The following is a 24082-nucleotide window of genomic DNA, read 5'->3' as shown; positions in this document are numbered from 1 at the left end:
GGTGTGCTGTAGCTGCCAGGCTCCGCGTGAGACGCTCCCAGTGAAGGCGCTTCTCAGCTGCCACCACAGGCTGGTGAGTGCTTCCGGCTGGTGCAGAAGCTTCTGCTCTGGCTTCCAATAGTCATAGGCAAAAAGTTGCTCTTTGTGGCGTGGTCAAGCTCAGCCCTAGCTGGTGGGGCTGACGAGGCTCAGCCATGACAGGAGGGACGATGCTTCAGGCCGTGGATGAGCTCTGACCCTCCCCCACCACGGTTGGCCCTTCCCGGTCTCCCCCTGCCTTGCTTCATGGGCACATTCCTGGTGAGTGAGGGGGCCTTGCTCTGCACCTCAAGATTATTAAGGATTCGAAATACAAACCTAATTTCATTTAATGTGTTTATTTAATTATTACCATAGCTCTCTAACTGAGGGATGGGAGTGCATTAGCCATCCTCATTTGTCTATCAGGTTAGAAGCAAGATGAACAACAGAGAATTCCCATATCCACCAATGGTGGTACAACAGTAGGAGAGTGATGTGGAATCTCTATGAAAGTCCAGAATGCATGTGTGTTTCCTCTCAGCAATGTCAGCTTTTTGTGGACAGCCTCTCACGATGTGCCCGGAGCGTAAACACTAAAGCTGGGACCCCGATCTCAGCACGGTGCACACAGACCCAACTGGAGGGTATGCACAAAAATCTAGGCTACAACCTAAACAGAAAACCTTTCTGTAGGGCTTACGTATGCTGGAAGTTGTTCTAAGGGCTTTATATGTAGTAATTCACTTAGTCCTCACGACAACTGCATGGAGGAGGTATGACTATCTCTGTTTTAAGAGGGAGGCACAGCCAGGTTAAACAACTTGCCCAAGGGCACACAGTCAGTAAGCCATAGCACGGGATTAGAAATCAGGCACATCACAGACTAACTACCATGTAGAGCAGCTAAAAAGGAATGAACTATATTGGTCTAAGATAAGATTCCCATGTATCTCTCACATCCAATTGGAGAGACCATCCAAAGAACAGCAAAGAGATACAAAAGGCACAATTTCATAATAACGAAGAAATGAGAAGGACACAGTGAGCACATGGGATATTTCTACAAATTTCTGGAAATCTGAAAATAGATGAAAGAGTCTAGGATGATGAAACAGCATGTAGGGAATCGAGCCTGGAACCCACATGGAGGTGGGAGCTTCAGCTGCAGAAGAAGCCGCCTAACTCAACGGAGCCCTGGAGGGGCTCCATACCTGTACACGGCACTCATGATGGCGGGAACAGTGAAACGGGGGCTCGTTCCCTCCCCACAGCCCTGTGTGCAAACAGCCCGCAGCTAAAGAACTCTCAGCTGTCCACACTCAGGTGCAAGTCTTTGCTAGAGAAATCAGTGAACTTTCTTGGAGGGGAGTTCATCACCCCGTTCCACATGCTGGCCCTAAAGGATGAGCATTACACTCTGGCCACCAACAGTCACCGTCGTCGAGCAGGGACCCTACCTCTATCCTGAGCAAGCCGTGCCATTGGCTAATTCTCAAACATGAACACGGTGCCAACCGACACCTGAGAAAAGCCTTCGTAAAAAAAAAGAGAAACAGACACACAGCTATTTATACATACCCCAAGGTGAAAAAGAAGAAGACGGACCCCAGAGTTAACAGATAATTCAAGGGACACAGAGAAGGTCTGTATTTTATTTTCAAGGACGGCTCCAGAGAGAACTAAGAAAACCTTGCATTCACTTGCAAGAACGGATACTCACGAAAAAGGAAAAATTAGAAAACCAGAAAGAGTTCTACAAAATTAATAAATGACTGCCAAAATGAAAACTTCAACAACCCATTCTTGCATTCATGGAATAAATCCCACTTGAGCATGGTGTATGACCCTTTTAAAGGATTACTAAATTCATTTTGCTAATAAAAAAAAAAAATGAAAACTTCCAACAGAAGAGCTAGGGGATCTAGCCTAAGAAGTCTTTCATGATACAGAATTATGGAGGACTAGAAAAAGAACTAAACCAAATCGAGCAGAATAAAGAGAATATTAAAAGAATATTCAGAAATCAATGAAACAGAAAACAAACAGTAGAGAAAATCAATGAAGTCAAAAGTTGGTTCTTTGAAAATAAAAATAAAACTGATAAACTCTAGCTAAACTGAGTAAGAGTAAAAACAGAAGGAAGAAATTGCCAATATCAGGATTGAGAAAGGAGTTATCAGTAAAGATTCTCTAAAAATTAGAATAATGAGAAAGTAACATCAATAACTTTATGTTAATACATTTAACAACTTAGATAAAATAGACAAACTGCTGAAAAGAACCAATCACCAAAACTGACCCAGGAAGAAATAGAAAATGAGAATACTTCCCTGTATCTAATAAAGATATTAAATTCATAATTTAAAAACTTTTCAGGCTCAGATGGTTTTACTGGAAAATTATATCAAACATTTAAGGAATAAATAATATCAATTAAAAACAAAACAAAACAAAACAAATAATCCTGTACAATCTCTCTCAGAAAGAAAGGAAGGGAAAGGAAATTGAAGATAGTATTGTTCTGATACCAAAACTTGGCAAAGATAATTATAAGAAAATAAAGTTACAGACCAATATCTCTTATTTAGCATAGATATAAAATCCTTAGCAAAATATTAGGAAATTGAATCTAACAATCTGTAATAAAATATAACCAAGTGGGATATATCTCAGTAATGCAAGGCTGGTTTTACAACAGAAAGTTAATTAATGTAATTCAACACATTAACAGAAAAAAACGAGAAAACTGACCTATCACAAACAGAAAATTTCTGACAAAATTCAATACTCATACATGGTGAAAGTACTCAGTAAGATAGAAGGAGAGTGAAATTTCCTTAATCTTTAAAAAGGCATCTAGGAAAAAAAAACCCAGCTAACAGTACACCAAACGATGAAAACCTAACTGCCTTTCCTTAAAATCAAAAACAAAGCAAGCATGTCAACTTTTACTACTTCTATTCAACATTCTGCTGGAGGTTACAGCCAGTGCAATCAGGCAAGAAAAGTGAATATAAAGCCTACAGGTTGTAAAGGAAGAAGAACATTTGTTTTTATTTGCAGATAACACGGTTGCATACACAATAAATTCTAAAGAATGTATTTTTAAAAAGAAGTTCCTATTACTAATAAGCAAATTTAGCCAAGTTGAAGGATATCTGATCATGAAAATATTAAGTCTTCTTTCTATATGTTAGTAATTAAAATTGGAAATTGATATAAATATACAATTTACAACAGAACCTAGAGACATAAAATACTTATGGGTGAATTTAACAAAACCTATGTAAATTCTGTACAACAAAATCTATAAAGTTAAAGAGGACCTAAATAAACAGAGAAATACGCGATGTTCATGGATCAGAAGACTCAATATCGTTCAAATGTAAGTCAATCACTTCCAAATTGATCTAATGAATCAATGCAATCCCCACAATACTTTTTTTTTTTTTTTTTTTTTTTTTTTAGAAATCAGCTAATTGAGTTCTAAAATTCAGATGGAAATGCAGAAAACCTAGAATAGCAAAACACTTTTGAAAAATAACAATAAAGTTTGGGACCAATAATGTCTGATATGAAGACTTAAAACCACTTAAAACTTTAAAACATGAAGATTAGATATATAGACAAATGGAACAAAATAGTCCTGAAACTGAGCCATACATATGCGATTATTTGAATTTAGACAAAAATGCCAAAGTAATCAGTACATGGAAAAGGGTTTCTTCAACAAATGGTTAGAGTAGCACCTGGACGCCATTTAGGAAAAAAAAAAATTGAACCTCAATCTCTATCTCATACTATATACAAAAATTAACTTGAAATGCATCATAGATCTGGCTAAACATAAAAGCTAAAACCAGAAAATTCATACAGAAGAAAATCTTCAGGACCATGGCATAATGGAAGATTTTTCAGAAAAAAACATGGAAATAAAATGGCAAGTCACTGCCTGGGAGTAAATTCCTGCCTATGTTTGACAACAGACTCATGGACAGAATACAACTTGTATATTACAAGTTGTAAGAACTCTTATAACTCAGTAATGAGGACAACGCATTAAAAGAAATGGGCATAATAACTGAACAGACCATTCACAAAAGGAGATATATAAAATGCTAACAAGCATATGAAAAGATGCTCTAACATAATTAGTCACCAAGGAAATGCAAATTAAAGCCACAAGGAGCCATCACTACACAACTGTCACAATGGCTAAAACAAAACAAAACTAAAATATCGACAATCTCAAATACAGGCAAGGATGTGGACTTCTTGCAATTCACAACTCATGCTGGTCAAAGAGTAAAAGGTTAGAAACACTTCAGAAACAGTTTGACAGTTTCTTACACAGTTAAACAAAAACTTACCCTAAGACTCAGCAAACGCACCCTGAAGTATTTACCCACGGGAAACAAAGACAAAGGTACATGAAAAAAGCATGTGAGAATGTTCATTGCAGCTTCGTGCATAATAGTAAAAATACGGGAACAACCAAAACGTTCATCAGCAGATGAGTGGGTAAGAAAATTGTAGTATATTCAGATAGGGGAATACCACTCAGCAATATGAAAAGAAACCCACTACATACAATGATGTGGATGAATCTCAAAAGCGTTATGCTAAATAAAAAAGCCAGACGCCAGCAGTATTCTCAGGGTTGTTCCATTCATACAAATTTCCAGAACGGGCAACTGTAATTCATAGTGACAGAAAGCACGTCAGCGATGGTCTATGACGGGGAATAGAAGAGGCTCATTGCACAGAGGAAGGAGGAACTTTTTGGAGACGAGGAAATATTCTAAGTCGTTTTTGTAGTGGTAGTTACATAGGGGGATACATCTGTCAAGACCCATCAAACTCAACATTTAAGATGAGAGCGTTTTATTGTATGTGAATTATACCTGGGAAAACTGATTAAGAGGACTGCACAAACAGAATGATGCCGTGAGTCCTGAACTCTCAACTTTCTCTGCAATAACAACTGTATCAGATTGAGATATGCATAAACCAGGCTGTTCAGAGAATCAAAATAAGATACGGAGGAATTTGGAGTTTTCCCATCAACGGGAAGACACCGACACTTTGTATGTTTGTTTTCAGCTTTCATCACGGTAATGGGCTTCTTACCGTTTGAGCATATGCATTCTTTTGAGTTGTAAGGCAAGCATTTTGGGTCATATTGTAAGTTTGAATTATAAATAGCGCAATCCACTGCTGTTGTCCTTTCAGAGCAAAATCAATTACTCCCCTGCTTCGGTCAGAAGGTCTTAGGATTTTTAGCAGCGCCTTCTCATATGCATGGTGGAATATCACAGCTGAAAACGGCCGTGGCACTGAGCTGGATGGGCAGTGATCCTAAAGGATTCTGATCCGTTGTGCATGTCAGTTTCCTAACTCCCACAATTGTTTCGGTCACCGCTGTCGCCCCAGTGTGCAGCCCAGCGTGACACACAGTCCCCGAGAAGGGCTGAAAGGGTGGGCCAAGGAACCATCCTTCATCAAGAAGACTTTCCTGTAACGGGAAATGCCGTGGACGAATGCAAAGTCCCTGTGCAGGAAGAGTGACAGAGCCCACGGGTGGCAGAGGCTGCTCCGCTGAAAGATGTACAGGCACGTCTGCACGTGGTTCCACGTGGACCAAGGCCTGTCGAAAGAAGGAGAGACCTTACAGGGTTTCCCTCCCCCACACAGACTCTGAATGCAAATCAAGCTTTCGGAGCTCACAAGGCGTCTCTGCACTTATTGTTGTCATGACTGCATCCGGGATCCGAGCAGAGCAACCCCAGCAGCTTACGGTGTGGTGGTGGTGGTGTGAAAATCTCTTCTCTAAACCTCCAGGTGGGTTTTCAGTCCCACATCAAATGGCTTCTTTTCGTGATCTGCCTTCCCGACAATTCTTTCAGGTTCATGTGGATTTAAGCTCCAGATGGCCAGTGCCATCTGGAAACATTCTTGGACCTACTGTGAGTAATCAGGCAAAGCAAGGTCTATCAAATGTCAGCGCTGCTTAAGAAAAGCATCAACAATTACAACTGTAGCTTTAAAATTACATTGAACTTTATAGCAGCTTTATTCATAATTGCCCCAAATCGGAAGCAACTAAGATGTCCTTCAACAGACGACTGGATACACAAACCACGGTACATCTACACAACGGAGTACTATTCAGTGATGAGAACAAATGAGCTAGTAAGCCACAAAAACACACGCAGGGACTTCAAATGCATTTTACTAAGTAAGTGAAAGAATCTAACCTAAAAAAGCCTACATATGATTTCAACTATACGACATTCTGAAAAAGGGCACACTGTACAGACAGTAATAAGATCAGTGGTGGCCAGGGGATTGGGGGTGGGAGGGGCGGTGGGATGAAGAGGTGACAAGTAGGAGATTTTTGAGGATGGTGAAACCATTTCATATGATACTCTAATGGTAGATACATCGCAGTTGGCATTTGTTAAAACCCACCGAATGTACAACACAGAGTGAACCCTAGTGTGAACTCTGGACCTTAGTTAATAACGTATCAACATTGTTTCATCAATTGTAACAAATGTTACCACACTACTGCAGGATGTTAATAATAAGGGAAACTGTTTAGGGGAGTTGGGGTTATGTGGTAAATACAAATATTCTATATAATTTTTCTATAAAACTTAAACTGTTCTAAAAAATAAAGTGTATTAATGTAAAAAATACATTGTAAATCAAGATTGCAGAGTTTTTAACGTTACATCTTTAAACGGACATATTCTAACTGCAAGATAATTTTCCATTGAAGTATTTTTAGAAGAATATTATAACAATTTTCTTTCTTACATAACACTGTTGTGATGGCCCAGAAAATATTCAGAAAACACTTTTCCCCAATTGGAAACCTATGTCAAGTAACATCAAACATTCAATCCCAGGTCTAACTAACAGTGAAAGTATATCCAATTTCAAAAGAAATATTAAGAAATCAAGTATAAATAAAACATTTATTTTTTCCCTCATTTGCCATAGAACATCTCCTATTTTGTGGGCACAAAGTTTCAAAATTTCAAAATTCTACACTTAGGAAATGGACTATTCCTTGCAAGATTTTCCACTCTTCATTTGAAACTTCTTAACGTCCCTCTCCTACAGAGGACAGGTATCCAGGGCTTTGGGGTGAACATCTAGGGGGTTAAAATTCTAAACTGTAACCGGTTTTACTAATGACGTTGCTGTATATGATACGTTCCTACATTTTGAGAAAATTTCCAAAAGCGAAGGCCCACAATTAATCAAAATTGGTCCAACTATTAACAATACACTCACAACAATGGTTGGGGGGAAAACACAACTTCAGGTGACCTCCATGTAAACTCATGTCCTCCAGAGGGCTCTTAGGGCCTGGCCTATGTCATTTTACTCTGGTCCATTCAGTCTCTCGCTCCCCCATTCGACTCTACACTTGCTCCCTGGTCTTCAAGCCTCCAACACCTGTCTCTATGTACTGTCAGCACCAACCTTGCTATTTTGGGGAGAGAACAGAGGCTTTCAGAAGAGGACGTCTGTGAGTCCCCCCACCCCGAACCTGTTCCCACACCTGGCTGGACCCTTACCCTCTACCAACCGTTCCCTCTGCACTGAGGTCCAACCTGTCCACCTGTGTTTGATCCCAGCTGTCCCTCTCGCAGAGTCAAGGACACTCTCCAGCTGTTCCCACTTTTGGGGAAGCTGCTACAGTGTTAGTAGGGTGGTATCATCAAGGTGTGCCTTTCAATCTGCTCCAATGCATTTTTTAAATCCCTCATATATACACCACTTGTGAAATGTTCTTGGCCAAAGTGTTTAAACTGAATCTAATCAAGCCTGTAAACCAAACTTCTAACATAACATAGGGACAGGGAGACCAGTTTAAAAAAAAAAAAAGAAAAGAAAAAAGAAGACAGACACACCTTAAGGAAACAATGAGACAGATCAACACTCTGAAACGTCTACACGACACAGTTAACGTCTACAGGGACCCTGTGAAACGTCCACGCGGACACAATGAAACGTCTGTCTACATGAACACAGCAACTAAAAGTAGGTGCTGCAGCAGTCACTTCATGCAAGGAAATACGTGGTCACAGATTGGTACCTGAGAGGATGCTCAACATCACTCGTCACTTGAGAAATGCAAATGCTGCAGCACAACATGACCGCCAGAGTAGCCAAGCGAACAAAGACTGACACCAAAGTGTTGGTGAGGGCGTGGAGGGACCAGAACCCTCACACGCTGTTGGTGGGAAAAGGCAAAATGGCACCGCCACGTGAGAACAACGGGTGGTGGCTGTGATGTCGGAGAGTTCCCTAACATATGACGCGACAACCCTACTCTTAGGTATTTACCAAAGTAAAATGAAAACCTTTACTCACACAAAACAGCGGGAAAATGCTTGCAGCAGCTCTATGCAAAATCGAAGGACTGGAAGCAATCAAAATACCCCTCTTCTGAAACACGGACAGACACACTGTAGCGCATCCACACACTCATATACTGCTCTGCACAGCAAGGGGCTCTTCACAAACGCAGTAACACGGATGAGTCTCAAATGTTATTTTAAGTGAAAGAAAGAGACTCAAAGGCTATAAACTACACGATCCCGTTTCTATGCTCCTCTGGAAAAGGCAAACCGGTAGGCAAGGTGGTGGCTGCTAGGAGTCAGGGGGAGGGAGAGGTTTGAGGACAGAGAAAATCTGAGCTCTCTTTTCTCTTCTCCTCCTCGTTCACATTAGGAGATTGCCAATGTCATGACGCCTAAGAGAAACTGGTGGGTTCGAAGGAGCCCATCAGCCTTGATTATCCAAAACCACCATGCTGCTTCTCCAAGTCAATAAACCCCTGGAGGACTTGAGGCAGGAAGGCCAACATTTCCTTAGAAATGAGGCGTTTTCTTGTTGGCGGCTGAAAGCTTCTGGGTGGACAAGGGGCTAAAACAATCTCTCCTGGATTACATTTTTAATTTATAAACAGTTTAAAATGGCTAAACCAAAGCTCTCATTAAGAGGCATATTCACTAATTTTGGTTCCCCATGATAAATTTGTACGTTAAAACAGCTTTCTGCTGCTTAATTCAGAGGAACTAGACAAAACAAACACTGGTTGAAAAGAATGGATGTATAAAAAAATCAAATATCAACTATCATAAAAGAAATGACAATTTAAAATATAATCTTTCAGGGGCGCCTGGGTGGCTCAGTCGGTTAAGCATCGGACTTCGGCTCAGGTCATGATCTCACTGCTCGTGGGTTCGAGCCCCGCGTCGGGCTCTGTGCTGACAGCTCAGGGCCTGGAGCCTGCTTCCGATTCTGTGTCTCCCTCTCTCTGACCCTCCCCTGTTCATGCGCTGTCTCTCTCTCTCTCAAAAGTAAATAAACATTTAAAAAATATATGTAGTCTTTTAGTTATTTTGGGAGGAATGTAAGCATTTCGTTTTTACGTTGAAAGAAATTTACGTGTAGATTCAAGATGCTACCCAATGACATTCAGTTATCCCGCAGTAAGACAGATGGTCCCAAAATTCCCTGAAGAGGCCTATTTGATCTCATCAAGAGGGAAGCGCGAAGCTCCGCTTTCTCTCCAATTTTATTATCACCGATTATTTTGTGAAACTTTTTTGTCCTTTGCTTTTTAACTATACTTGATTAAATACACAATCACTATGGGAAAAGAATGAAAAAGATGCAGGAAAAGAAAAAGGGAATAAGTTATCCAAATCTTAACTTAAAAACTACTGTTGTTAAATTTGGATTGCATCCAGGCCTTTTCCTACAGAAATGCATACATGCAAATACGTACATTTACAAGTTTTTCACTTCTCGTTTATTATCGTGGCCATCTTTCCAATAATAAAGATTTGTACACAGTTTTATTTTTATAGTGGCAAGGGATACCATGAGAAGAAGGGGCCAACATTTAATCGTTGTCTATGCTGGATACGCAGCTCCCTTTCAGTCCTGAACTTTATGTTAGCGTAAGGAACTTGTGAATCTTTTCTCTTACAGTTACTTCTTCCTTTGGTGCCATTCATATAGTAAAGGTCTCCCCACCCAAAGGTTAGCTAAACATTCACCTATAATTCTTTCTAGTATTTTTATGGTTTTCATTTTTACGTTTATAACTTTACTGAAACTAGACAGTAATGTATTATTAGTATAAGTAGTGTATAATTTAAAGAGGGGCTCGACCTTTACCCATTCCCTCTAAATGGGTAGCCGGTTGTCCCAACACCATTCAATAACCAATGCATCATCTTCTACTGACAGGAAATACCTATCATAACATATACCAAATTTGTGTATGTCTGTACTTCTAACAGTTCCTGGACTTTGTTCTGTTCCATTTATGTATTTGTTTTTTTTTTTTTAATTTCTTTAAATGTTTATTTATTTTTGACAGCGAGAGCGACAGAGCATGAGCGGGGGAGGGGCAGAGAGAGAGAGAGAGAGAGAGAGAGGGAGACACAGAATCCGAAGCAGGCTCCAGGCGCCGAGCTGTCGGCACAGAGCCCGATGCGGGGCTCGAACTCACAGGCCGCGAGATCATGACCCGAGCCCAAGTCGGATGCTCTACCGACTGAGTGCCCCAGGCGCCCCTCCATTTATCTATCTGCTCTGGTGCCAGTACCACAATTTTCCAGTTCCTGTGGATTTACATCCTATGATAGGGCAAATCACTACCACTGCACTCTTTTCTCCAGAAGTGTTCACGGCCATTATCTCACATTTATTCTACCTGGCTTACTTCAGATTTCTATGTTTTGATAGGCTGTTTACTCATTGTTATTTTACAATGTGTTGTTCTCTGGCATTGGATTTGAGTGATGGATTTCTCTTTCAGCTTATTTACTTTTCTCCTACAATTACCATGTACTTAATCACACCTAACTAAATACTAAAAGAAAGCTCCAAAAAATAATTGTCAGTAGGCCTGATGGTTGTCCCTAAGCTCTGGCTTACCGTGGCATCATCCTCGTCCCCAGTGTCTGAATGTGTCTGAATCCTGGGTAGAAGAGGATCCTGGCTTCTCCTAGGCCTGCCCTGGCCTCTCTACTGAGCGGGGTTTGTAGCAGTCGACTAGAAGTTGTTAAAGTTAATTCTCATGACACTGCACCAACTTCCTCAGAAAGGGAAGTCAGGGGTTGGTTCTTGGTGTCTTCCTGAAGTCGGTCCGTCCCTCCTTCCTTCCTTCCTTCCTTCACCTGTTCTATCAGGTGAAAACCCATCAATTCTCGTCGGCTGCAGTAGGCCCCACTTCCCCATGAGCACCCTGTTTCTATACTGATGTAATTTGCCCCTAACTTTCCTTTTTCTTGGTAATGTTTGCTGGTTTCTCCCCTAACTTCACCATCTTCCCAGGAAATCTTGAGTGAGATCACTTTGTGGAATTTTGCCTGAGCAGACCGTACCACTAATAAACATTAAAATAATGAGAGAACTCAAAATTAACTGTGAAAAGGAAAAAGGTCTAGATCTGAATTCATGGGTGACCACAGCATGGATTTTGGAAGAAGAAATAAAAAATGGCAAACCTACTTCCTGCCGGATAGAAAAAGAAAGAAGACGTGATCCTCCCACGATTACCCTCCAGTTTTGTATTAAGAAAACAGTTCAGAATAGTTGGTGGTTATTTTTTAAGTGTCAAATCAGTAACATAACATCACATAAAAGCCATTTAGGAATCAAAGGGAATAATCTCGACACGGATCCAAGCCCCGGATACCTCCTCAGACCCTGGACTGTATTACGGGGAGGGAATGACCTGATGACAAATGACCCCTCGTCTCAAATGTCCTGACACCTCCCTTCGCTGTCGGATGAAGCTAGGGTGTGATCAGGCACACGGCTCCCAGGAGGGCGAGGGGACGCGGACTTCCTGCTCGGACAAGGCACGGTCTTGGCACAAAAGATGCCGCTGCTGGTTCGGAGCACGACAGGAAGCATCGCCCGCGCCTGGACAGGAGCCTTGGACTGTGGCGGACGACAGACGGGCCGCGCTGCACAGCACAGACACGTGCGGTGGGCGAGGAAGGAATGTTCTGAAGCCCTTTCACCACAGACGGTCCCTGGGAAGCGGTCCTGCTTTGCACGCTGTGCTTTAACGCACCGCTTCGCGTGCACCGAGCCTGCTCGGAAAGCGTTATGAATTCACAGCCATCCCCCAGGCAGGAGCTGTATCCCCCTCTGACAGGGGAGGAAGCAGCCGCAGCTCCTACCTAACAGTGGCTCTGCTCACTCTGGTCCCTCCCGCCTGCCAGAACGGAGGCAGGCCTTCTACCTGGAGGCAGGTGTTCCCGCACAAGGAATTCATTCAGTAAGAGTTTAACTCTCACCTCCGCGCCGTGTTAATCCTTGATATGACAGTTCCCATTTTAAATCCCGTGAGGCACTGGCACCAGGCCTACGTGGCAGGTAATTCAGAAATAAAATGACGGTGATCTACCCCCTGGCAGAAGCTTGAGAAGTCAAACAAGTTATGAGGCTTCCAACTTCTATCTCTATTTCAAGGTGAGAGCGCCTAAAAGCAAAGCCAAGTGCGCAGTAGTATTTTCACAGCCCCCTGAGGAAACGCCTCTACTACGTTAAGGCACTTCAGAAACTATGTTCAACTATATTGAAACTATATTGAACTATGTTGAAACTATGTTGAACTATATTGAAACGATACTAAACTATATTGAAACAATACTGAACTATATTGAACTATATTGAAACTATACTGAACTATGTTGAAACTATATTGAAACGATATTGAACTATGTTGAAACTATGTTGAACTATATTGAAACGATATTAAACTATATTGAACTATATTGAAACGATATTGAACTATGTTGAACTATATTGAAACGATATTGAACTATATTGAAACTATATTGAACTATGTTGAAACTATATTGAACTATATTGAAACGATATTGAACTATGTTGAAACTATATTGAATCGCCTACTATGCACATTTTCTAAAACTATCTTGAGGACATTGATCATTCAGCAATCAAGGTTCCCTAATCAAGGAATTATCTGATAAGGTCATCTTGGGGTTTAATTTTCCCGGAAGAATTTTTATGCTTTTTATTAAAAAAAAGTTTTTATTGAAATTGCAGCTAGTTAACATACAGTGTAATATTAGTTTCAGGTGTAGAATTCAGTGGTTCAACACGTCCACACAACAGCCGGTGGGCATCGCAAGGGCCCTCCTCAATCCCCGTCACCTGTTACACCCATCCCTCACTCCTCTCCCCTCAATAACCATCAGTTTGTTCTCTGTGGTTGAGTCTGTTTCTTGGTTTATGATTCTTTATTTTAATAACAAAAGACATGGGCTACCTTTCCCTTTTTACTTTGGCTGAGAGGAGAACTTAAGCACAAGATTTAGGGACCAACTGTATGAAGTATCTCATGTTATGAGGCTGGATAAGAACATACTGTCCCTTTTAGATGTTCTCTATAAATTTCTTAGCCTCATGATCCTATTTGCATTTCAATTTTGTTGCTACTTTCTTCTTCAGGTAGGTAAAAGAAAAAAGAAATTTGAAACTTTAACGAAATAATACAGAATCTGGCAATCCAAATTTCAATAAAGCAGCAAAAAAACATCAAAATTCTAGGACTTAAAGATAAAAAAGAACCAGAGAACAACCTGTAGTGAAATGTGATTGCTACGTTTGCCTTGAAGAAAGCTTTAAAAAAAAGAGAGGAAAAAAAAAAAAAAAGCCAAGTTTACAGCTGCAGGCACTTCTAAGTGATCAGTATTGAATAGACTGAGGAGGACAAAAGTTAATTCCCAAACGGTTAAGCTCAAAACGCAACTCAGGTGTGAGAGGCTTCTGGCACACGCAGATGAACTCATCTCTGCTCTCACGTCCTCCCGGCCCGCAGTGCCCCGAGGAGGGCCGCGGGCAGCTCAGGAGGCCGGCCGCCAGGCCTGGCAGGGCTCCTGGGGCCACCTCCCCGCCTTTCAGAGCCAGGCCTCTTCCGGCCGGAGAGACACGAGCTGGGACTGAGAGGGGGCTCAGGCGGAGACACAGACAAGGCAGGGAACGGAAGACGACTGCAGAGATGTGACACAGCGTTCACGAGACAAAGTAAAGGATACTATTCTTTTTTTTTAATGTTTTTTTTTTTTATTTTTGAGAGAGACAGACAGAGCACAAGTCGGGGAGGGGCAGAGAGAGCTGGAGACAGAATCGGAAGCAGGCTGCAGGCTCTGAGCTGTCAGCACAGAGCCTGACGTGGAGCTTGAACCCATGAACCATGAGATCATGACCTGAGCTGAAGTCAGACGTCCAACCAACTGAGCCACCCAGGCACCCCCAGAATGCTATTTTTAAAGAGCGATGGCAACACAGAGAGAACAGAACAGAGCTCTTGGACACTGAACATACCATAGAAATATATTCAACAGAATCAGAAAGGAGTTGAGGGAGTCTTCTCAAATTGACAAAAACAAAAAGAAAGCAAATCAACCAACCAAAAGGAGACAGGGTGGCGGGGGCCAGGGCAGGGGGGAACACACAACAAACGCTAAGTCCAGATAATGCAACAGAGGCCCAGAGGTAGAGAAGATAGGAGATGTGGAAACCATGGTTTTCCAAAAAAATAATTCAAGACATTTCACAGAAGTGAAGAACAGGAATTTTGAGTATCACGTTCAACTGTTCAGAAAGAACAAAAACCAAAAAAACCCCACCAAACTACAAAAGAATCACTATAAAATTTCAAAGTATCAGGGATAAAGAGAAGACTCTGAAAACTTCTGGAGAGAATGAACAGGCCATGTTTGAAAGACGGGGGACAGGCTGGTGTCAGCCTCTCAACAGCAAAGCTGCAGGCAAGAAAACAGTGCCTTCCACATGTGGAGGAAAAACGGGAATGAAGATGTTTTCATGCAAGATTCCAAAATCTCTCTCATGCATCTGCAAAAACAAGGAAGGAGATTAAGACAAGGTATAGGGAACAAAGCAGAGCAAATCCTCAAGAGGTTGGAAACGAGGATGAGAAGCGTGTCGCGTATTTCGAGAGCGACCCTGCCCAAACTGACCTAGGACAGCTCCCATTCTGGGCCCAACCTCTGCATGGAAAACAACCAGGCACAACACTGACGGGTCGTCGGATGTGCTTCAGCACAGCACATTCAAGAACCAGTAACAGGTACAGGGAAAACGAAGCGAAAAAAAAGTGACGCAATTATCAACTCTGTTATGTTTAAGGGAACATAATTATGGCGCACTACCTGCTTATCTGTGGACACATTAAAGAATTTAACCAAAAGTTGTGACGTAAAACTACATTAGGGGGTTGGAGGAACAGAGTGTATGGTGGGTGTAAAAACACTCATATGACGGGGCGCCAGGGTCTCAGTCAGCTGAGCGTCCGACTTCGGCTCAGGTCGTGATCTCGCCGTTCGTGAGTTCGAGCCCCGCGTCGGGCTCTGTGCTGGCAGCTCGGAGCCTGGAGCCTACTTCGGATTCTGTGTCTCCCTCTCCCTCTGCTCCTCCCCTGTTCACACTCTGTTTCTCTCTCAAGAATAAATAAAGATAAAAGTTTTTAAAAAAACAATCGTGTTACAAAGTAGGGAGTCAATAAAACTGAAAAACACATTATGTAGAAAGGTAGGGGTGACTAGCAGAAGAATGGGCTCGAATATTGAGTCACTCATTCCAGGAAACTAGAAAAGGGCAGTGACCTGTTACTCTGTCTTAAAGGAATATTGGGCTTTAAAATTATGATTATGCATTACTTTCAAAACAGAAGATTTAAAAAGGAAACTGAGGGGCACCTGTGTGGCTCAGTCAGTTAAGCGTCTGACTCTTGCTTTCAGCTCAGGTCATGATCTCATAGTTCGTGAGTTCAAGCCCCATGATGGGCTCTGGACTGGCAGGGCAGAGCCTACTTGAGATTCTCTCTCTCTCTCTCTCTCTCTCTCTCTCTCTCTCTCAGAATGAATAAATATTAAAAAAGGGGAAACGATACACCTGGTCAACTATAAGCAGAAGGATTTATAAAATCTAGCTTCTAAATTACAGTACTAGGAGTGATACCTAACTTGTGCCTTTAGGGAACGATGGGATTTCAGGGTCGGAAGCACCCGCACAATCATCTGAGTTATGTCACCTTCTCCCCGGGGGGAATCCAGCTTCTCTGCTCCAGGACCTGCTCCCAGGGTAACCATGCCTTCCAGAACGACACAGGAGGACGCACTCGGATCGACGGGCTAACCTTCCACAGCCCCTGAAGATGGCTCTTTTCTGAGTTCCACTTCTGGCCACTCTCTGCCTTCTGAGGGGGTCTCTCTGCTTCCCAAACCATGTGGCAAAAAGGGCAAAGAACAACAGCTCCTGAGTATACAAGTCCCCCGTGCAGCAGGGCAGCCAGACAGGCTACCCTGGGTGGCGATTCCAAACCCTCCAAGGAAGGGAGGTGCAGTGGAGCTTAGGCTGAGTGCTCATGTGCTCACGACTGGGCAGGGAACAGGACAGGGCGGGGACACAGCTGCAGTCAGGCATGGGGGCGAGGGGGGGTTAGTTTCCAGAAGAAATGGCTAATGGGCAGGCAATCCAATAACTAAGACATCGATGTTAGCGAAAGAGACTGCTTATTGAATCTGTCTCTTAAGAGATTCAATTTTTGGTCATGTTCAAGAATTATTTAATTATATCTTCTCTTGGAACACATGATCATATGCTATCAGCTTCCTGTGCTCTGGGCCCTGATGAGTGATCACCATCGAACACCCCAAAGCAGAAATCCAACAAGACGATCGTTCCTTTAGAAAAATATCTCACTCCCTTCTTCCTCTTTGCTCATGTGTTGTGCACAGAATGACTTCCTAAGCGACTCCACCCAAAATGAGAAAGATCTGCTTCCAGACCCCAGGCCTCTTCCTCAGTGAGTGTAGTAACCATGTATTTTTATAGAATTTGGGGGATCTTGCAATTTCTCCTTTAGGCGGCGTGTTTCGTTCTTTTAACTTGCGTCGTGAGACGGGATTTCATCAGGGGAGCCACACTTCTGTAACTAGACTCCGTGTAACTGCTCTCGCTGATGCACCCAGGGGCACACCACTCAGCCCTCGGCCTGCCTCCCAGCCATGCACTAGACACAGATGACTAACATCAGTGGCCCCAGCACCTGACCCTGCTCCATAGATTCATCAGTCAAGACTGTCCATGAATGAGGGGAGGGGAGGGCTGTACTGTCTCCCAGAGCACATGACCCGTGGATTATGTGGACTTTGTTTGCAGTTTGGTGCACTGCTGAGCAGGGGCCCGCTATGCGCTAAGAGAGCGGATTATATCTCTTTAGGGTGACCACTGAAGACACAGGGGGACAAAGGAGGATGCAGTGCATTTTCACCATAATACCGTGGGGATTCTTACACGGTTTGATAAAATGAACTCTTCAATAACTTTCATTTCAGGTACTCAAAACATGTTTTGATTCCATCAGCTGGTACTGTGAGCACCTGCTAGAGAAAATTATTTTTCTCTTCTGGTGTGTGTGTGTGTGTGTGTGTGTGTGCGTGCGCTAAAGGAGCATTTTGCTATAAAAAAATAAAAAATAAGTAACATAAATTAATAAGTCTCTAATTTCCAGGTAACCAAATAAAGGGCTTAGAAAAGGCCTTTGTCTATGAGGACAAGAAAGGCAGAAAGGGCACGGACACCTACAAAATAAATGACCTCGCGTTTTGTTTCCTTTCTAAATAAATACTGTAAGTGGCACCAGGAAGTTAAAGTGTTACTTGGCCTGGCTCACTGGGGCATAGTGTAACACCTTTAAAAGTGAAATTACTTAACAAAATTTAAAACCTGTTTTTTTATCTCATGGTCAGTAGTGGTCCTGATCAAAGACACTGTCTTACAATAAATCAACGACTACCTAAACATTTACAAATAAAAATGTCCTTTCACTGATGAGGTCTTCTATTACAATCATCTGAAAAGAATAATCCTATAAAAGTACCCTTTGCGGGGCGCCTGGGTGGCGCAGTCGGTTAAGCGTCCGACTTCAGCCAGGTCACGATCTCGCGGTCCGTGAGTTCGAGCCCCGCATCAGGCTCTGGGCTGATGGCTCAGAGCCTGGAGCCTGTTTCCGATTCTGTGTCTCCCTCTCTCTCTGCTCCTCCCCCGTTCATGCTCTGTCTCTCTCTGTCCCAAAAATAAAAAAAAAATAAAAAAAAAACGTTGAAAAAAAGTACCCTTTGCATCAACAGTGGTTTGAGGATCTTGAAGTCTGTGGATATTATTTTTCCCGATCCTCATGGCAATCGTATTCAGCAGTTAGGAACGTGACACCTGGGTGAGGCGAAAACAGCCTGTGGCTCAGGGAAGGCTTGCTTCTAGTCACCTAGTGTGAGGGAGCTGGGGCTGGACTTAGGCTTCCCACAACTAGCCCTGCTGTCTCTTTCCTGCTAAATCTAGGGCCCTCCCCCTTTTCAGATCTTCAACTAGGCAACGACAAAAGCCTTGGATGCTATGTGTATAGTTCTTCCCTTCAACCGTTCATTCCTTCCTGTTGTAATAAGCCTTCAGCCTAAAAATTACTGAAACCCTAAAACTTTTTATGTTTTCACGTTTCAAGCAAAGTAACAAGCAAAAAAAAAAAAAAAAAAAAAAAAATATATATATATATATATATATATATATATATGGCAGTTCAGAAGAGAGGGGAAAAAAACATTTTAGAGCAGTAGGATCCTATTTTTAAATCATAATGGTAAAGACAAAAAGCTTGGTGTTACCCTACACCTTCATTAACACTGGGCAGCTGGAGCGCCTGGGTGGCTCAGTCGGTTAGGTGTCCGACTTCGGCTCAGGTCATGATCACATGGTCCGTGGGTTCAAGCCCGCGTCGGGCTCTGTGCTGACAGCTTGGAGCCTGGAGCCTGCTTGGGATTCTGTCTCCCTCACTCTCTGCCCCTCTCCCACTCCTGTTCTGTTTCTCTCTGTCTCAAAAATAAATACGCATAAAAAATTAAAACAACAACAACACTGGGCAGCAGACAGCATCAGAGAACAGATACTTGCTGTGTAATAAAACTGATCTAGACCATGGAAAAGGATGGAAAGTTCCCCCGGTTCATTCTAAGAATCTAGGATATACTGAATACCAAAACCTGATAAAGAAAACTACAGACAATTTCACTTATAAATATAGATGCGAAAATTCTAAATATAGCACCGGCAAGTAGAATCCAGCAGTGAATTAACAGAATAAAACAACATGACCAAGCATGGTTTATTTCAGGACTGCTGAGACGGCTCACCATTAGGAAACTAGCAGCATAATTTATTACATTTACATTTTTAAAAAGTGAACAAATAAAAACCCTGCCAATAAGGCATAGAGGCTAAAAAAACACTTGATAAAATTCAATAGCCATTCCTAATTAAAACAAGCGAGCAAAGCAAACTACCTAAAATAGAATAAGATCCAAAGCCGTTTACTACAAATTTACAGCCAACAACCTATTAAATGGTGCAACAGTAAGGTCATCACCATTTACATCAAAACTAAAGGATGTCTACTAGTCAACATTGTTTTGGCCCTAGCTAATGCAATGGCAGAAGACACAAAATAAATGGTGTAAGTATTGGCAGAGAAGAGAAAACATGATTTGCATTACAGCTATGAGTAGAAACCCAAGAAACAACTAACAATTATAACTAATGAGAGAGCTTAGTAGTTCTTGGAGACAAGTATTTTTTAAAAAGTTTTTCTTTATACTAGTTAGAAATGGAAATTGATTAGAAAAATACTACTCATGAAAGCAATAAAAGCAATGGATTACCAAAGGAAAACAAGAGAGGTACAGAGCTTATATGGGGAAATCCATGAATTTGTATTGAAGGATATGTAATAAGATGGTGATACACAGAGACCCGAAATACAGTGTCCTTAGATGAGCAAACTTATCACAAAGTGTTAATCCTCCCAAACTTCATATACAGGTTTAAGACAATTTCATTCAAAACCCAATGGATTTTGTTAAAACTGAACTAAATAATTTTAAAGTTCACATGGAAAAATAAATGTATGAGAACTGCCAACAAATCTTTAGGGGGGAAAACGGAGGAGGGAAAACTTTAGGGAAAAACTTGCCATACCAAATACTAAAACTTGTTTTAACGGCTCTAAGACGATATGGATTGGCTCAAAAAGAGACCGCAAGGTCAGTGACACAGAAAATCTTGAAACGTACGATAAAGATTTCAGGTTGGTAGAAGGGATGGCTTATTTAGTAAGTGGTATGAATATAAACGGATACCCCTGTGGGAAATATAAAGTTGGACTCTTGCCTCAAAAACAAAAATCCTTTCCAAATGAATTAAATGCTTAATGTAAATATAAATGTAGATAGGACACCAAGCACTCAAAACGAGACTCACTCGTGTCGCTGTTGCAACCAGTCCCAGAAGAGGAGAGGGACCTCTCCTCCGGGCTCCAGGCTCCGGTTCCCGCAGCAGGGGGAGGCCCAGGGCTAGGGGAGAGGCCACTTCTCAGGCTCCCTGTGACCCTGCCACCTGCCACAAGCCCTCTGCCCTCCCAGGGACCCTCGTGAGCCTGTTGTTTATTTGGGCAGTGACCCCCTGCGGCAAATTCATTGGCAGAACCGTAGAATTCACCCCAAATATAGTATTTCTCATACCGCTTTTATGATATATTCAAAGAAAGAAGGAAACAAGCGACACAAATTGAGCTAAACAGGAAATCCGAGAACCCTAACGTGACATTCGTGGTACAGATCTTCATGTTGATGCTTAATTTCTAATTTTGCTGCATAATCTCTGTACTTCTCATGTGGAATGACTCACGTGTTGTCCCCACCAGAAGAAGTTCTCGGCTGTGAGTCAGGTCACTGACAACCTGGTAGTTACTTTCAAAGAACTGTAGCAACATACACTCGCCCTGCTCACGTCTCTCTCCCTGAGCATCAGGTACCGACTCCCGTTCTGTGCTGCGAGGGGTGTGTGTGCAGCAGGCTAAGGCCCTGCCGGCCGATGGGGCGGCTGTTTGTCCCTCCCACTTTCTGGGAAGCTCCTGGGCAGATCTACGTGTCCCCTCACCAGCAGGCGGGTTGCAGGGCAAGGGTCCTCAGGCTGCGGCGCTTGGGGCACTGGAGTAAGTTCCCGGACCAGAGTAACGGAAGGGGGTGGGGAACACGGAGGAAGGAGGGAAAAATCACAGCCCAGGCACAATCAGGGGCTGGCCCACAGCCTCCGTCACCAGAGTCCCAGAGCTCCCGGAGAGAAACCACCGGGGACGGGGGAGGGGAAGCACTTGCCCTGGTTTTCTCATTAAATGTTTTCAGAGTTCTGACTTCTATTAAAATTTGGGGCCCAGCTAAAGTCAGCAAGTATTTGTCAAGTGAGCCACTGCGATGCTGCCACTCTGGGTAAAATGAAGGAACATAGGAGACGCAGACCCTGTCACAACGAGCTTATGGTCCGTTACGGTGCGGAATCCGGGCGTGAAGCAAACACAAAACATTTCCATAGTAACATGTACTCAAGCGTGGCTCGATTATATGCCTCCAAACAAGGAGCCTGGATATAAAAAAACGCTCTAGATGGGGAGGCATCTACCAAGGAGGGCCTGATGGCGGCGGAGGAGGTAGGATTCCAGGAGGCAGCCAGGAGAGCCACTGACCAGAGGAAGGGGGAACTTGCAAAGCACGGAGGCTGGAGTCGGCAGCAGTGCAAAAAAAATTGGTGCTGGGGAGGAAGAGATGAGAACAGGAGGCAAACCCCACTTCCCGTGACCACCTCACTTCACCCCAAACCTTCCACAGTGTGTTCTCACCACCTAGAAGTCCCTTTTGAAGGGGCTGTTAAAACTCCTTTCGGAAGACTTTTAAAACCATCACTCTCCTGGGGCACGTAAGAACACAAAGCACGGGATAGCCGTTGGCCTGCTCCTCATTTCTCCGCCCACATCCAGAGCCCGACCCTTGGGAATCGCTCTCCTCTCGGAGTCGAGGGCGCACAGGGCTCCGGGCTCCGGGGCAGAGCCACTTCGTGCGGCCCAGCAGCGTCAGGGTGTGGCAGGGGCTGGAGGGGCGCTCCCCCGCGTACCCAGCAGCCCTTCCGAGCAGCTGGCCTACACTCGAAGCTTCACTGATACTCTCTGCCTGAGCTCACTGGCAGGAGCCAAAGACAGGTTTTCTGCACCACCCCGGGCTCATTTTCCAGTTTTCAAAGGGGGCTCGACAGCCGCTGTGCTGAAAGCCGGAGGGGCTGTGGTTGCCAATCGTGCTACCAGGAGAGACGTTCAATTTGCCACGTGCTGGCCGATGGCAGCCACCGTTGCATGCAGTCACTTTCAGAGGTGTGACAGTGAGAAAACATGCCCTTAGGATCGACGAGATGTGGGCTGCGATATATTCAGCTTTTATCCCAAACTCTAACTCTACAGATACTGATACTAAAACCACCCTTGAACGTAATCAACCTGAGGCCAGGATTTATCTTTCAGACCTGAAAAGATGCATTAGCTAAGACGTGTGTGTGCACAGGTGTGCACATGCACACACATACAAACACAAACACACCCATTCCAGAAATTATCACAACAAGTATTTTAGCTTTCTCCGTGTATGCATTCTGGATTGGGATGGGGTAACCTATGAAGGTTTAGAAAGGCTGGATAAGCTTCCAGTCTATTTGACTTCCTATAGGTCGATCTAGAACGGTGGTCAAAGAAACCAGTAAAAGGGGAACCAAAAAACCCTGTAAAAGGTTTGTAGCAGGACTGGGGAGGGTGGTGTGTGAGGAACTGAATTAACCCGAATTTCTCAGTAACAAAATGAGTCACATCCGGAGTAGAAGGGGTCAAGTGTTATAAATTCCAAAATGTTTTTTTTTTTTTTTTTTTTTTCAACGTTTATTTATTTTTGGGACAGAGAGAGACAGAGCATGAACGGGGGAGGGGCAGAGAGAGAGGGAGACACAGAATCGGAAACAGGCTCCAGGCTCCGAGCCATCAGCCCAGAGCCCGACGCGGGGCTCGAACTCACGGACCGCGAGATCGTGACCTGGCTGAAGTCGGACGCTTAACCGACTGCGCCACCCAGGCGCCCCCCAAAATGTTTTAAATGGGTGAACAAAGTCTTACTACTATAAAAGCCATTCCTAGCAAATGGGTTCAATAACTGGCTCTGGCAGAAATACCGGAAGCAGTCCGAGTCCTGGGCCTCGGCCCAGCCTCGTCAAGTTCCTAACCTCGGCTCTGTGTGGGTCTGTGTCAGTAATTCTGTTCCCTCTGGGGGGATAAGGAGCCCTGGGGTGAAGCAGTGAATGTAAACAACTTTGGCTATGTCCTACCAGAAGGTCACAGCCACATATTCCAAACATCACTGAGCTATCTTGTGCTTTCTTCTAACGTGCTTGACGTGCTTAACAGAGTCTAACCTACTTTACCGAGTTAGATGTATTCGATCTGCATTGCTCTTTGCTCAGAAGAGTCAGCTTGTTAGAGTCCAAGGATGCTTTGCCAAGCTCTTTGGCATGCTTGGGTCAGACAAAGTCTGCAAGTAAAGTTTAATTAACTAATTCTGTGTGGAGGTTGATCGTTTAACGAACCCTAATGCGCTTATGTATAAGTTTATTGAATGTTAATCAGAATATTAATGAAGGTGACTGTGATTCAAAATTTACTAGATTTACAAATAAAACACAAGCTTTATAAATTGAGCATAAGAAACATTGTCTTTTACATTCACAATTTCAATAACTTGAGTACTAAAACACAAATAATTTTGAGTAATCCTTTCTGTGCACGAGGCCCGCCGCAGATAAGAAACACTAACAGAACTCCATTAACACCAAGACAGAAAACCTAGAGAATCTGAGGGGTGAAGGGGTCAGCAAAATCACCGGGACAGAGCCCTCCAGGGGGAGGCAAAGGCAAAGGGAGGTGGAAAGAGGCCACCACCCGCTACCTGGGCGCACCTGAGCCTCAGAGTCCCGGGCTAATGAGGAAGGCTATGTTACTCACCAGGGCCCAGGGCCCAGCCCACAGCTACATATCGCTGACATTCCG

The 24082-nt window shown here is 43.3% G+C and overlaps 1 protein-coding gene across 7 annotated transcripts in view; it reads right to left on the bottom strand.

Moving 5' to 3' along the window:
• Positions 1 to 24082, bottom strand: part of ANO10 (anoctamin 10) — a 289033-nt gene that overhangs the window by 103743 nt on the left and 161208 nt on the right. For 2 of the 7 annotated variants that reach the window (XM_086720283.1, XM_086720282.1), the window contains exon 12: positions 3485 to 5668. The exons of 3 other annotated variants lie outside the window; for them this stretch is intronic. In XM_086720283.1, coding sequence (XP_086576409.1) covers positions 5315 to 5668 — 354 coding nt within the window. In that variant the 3' untranslated portion in view covers positions 3485 to 5314. Of the gene's footprint in view, positions 1 to 3484; positions 5669 to 14310; positions 14956 to 24082 lie in introns of those variants that run through there. 2 more of the 7 variants (XM_025913868.2, XM_086720286.1) reach the window with 2 other exon arrangements.

Source organism: Puma concolor, chromosome C2, assembly GCF_028749965.1.
Source record: "Puma concolor isolate L17-30 chromosome C2, mPumCon1.1.hap2, whole genome shotgun sequence".
In the NCBI taxonomy this organism is placed as follows: Eukaryota; Metazoa; Chordata; class Mammalia; order Carnivora; family Felidae; genus Puma; species Puma concolor.
This window is presented reverse-complemented; position numbering and strand designations above follow the sequence as displayed.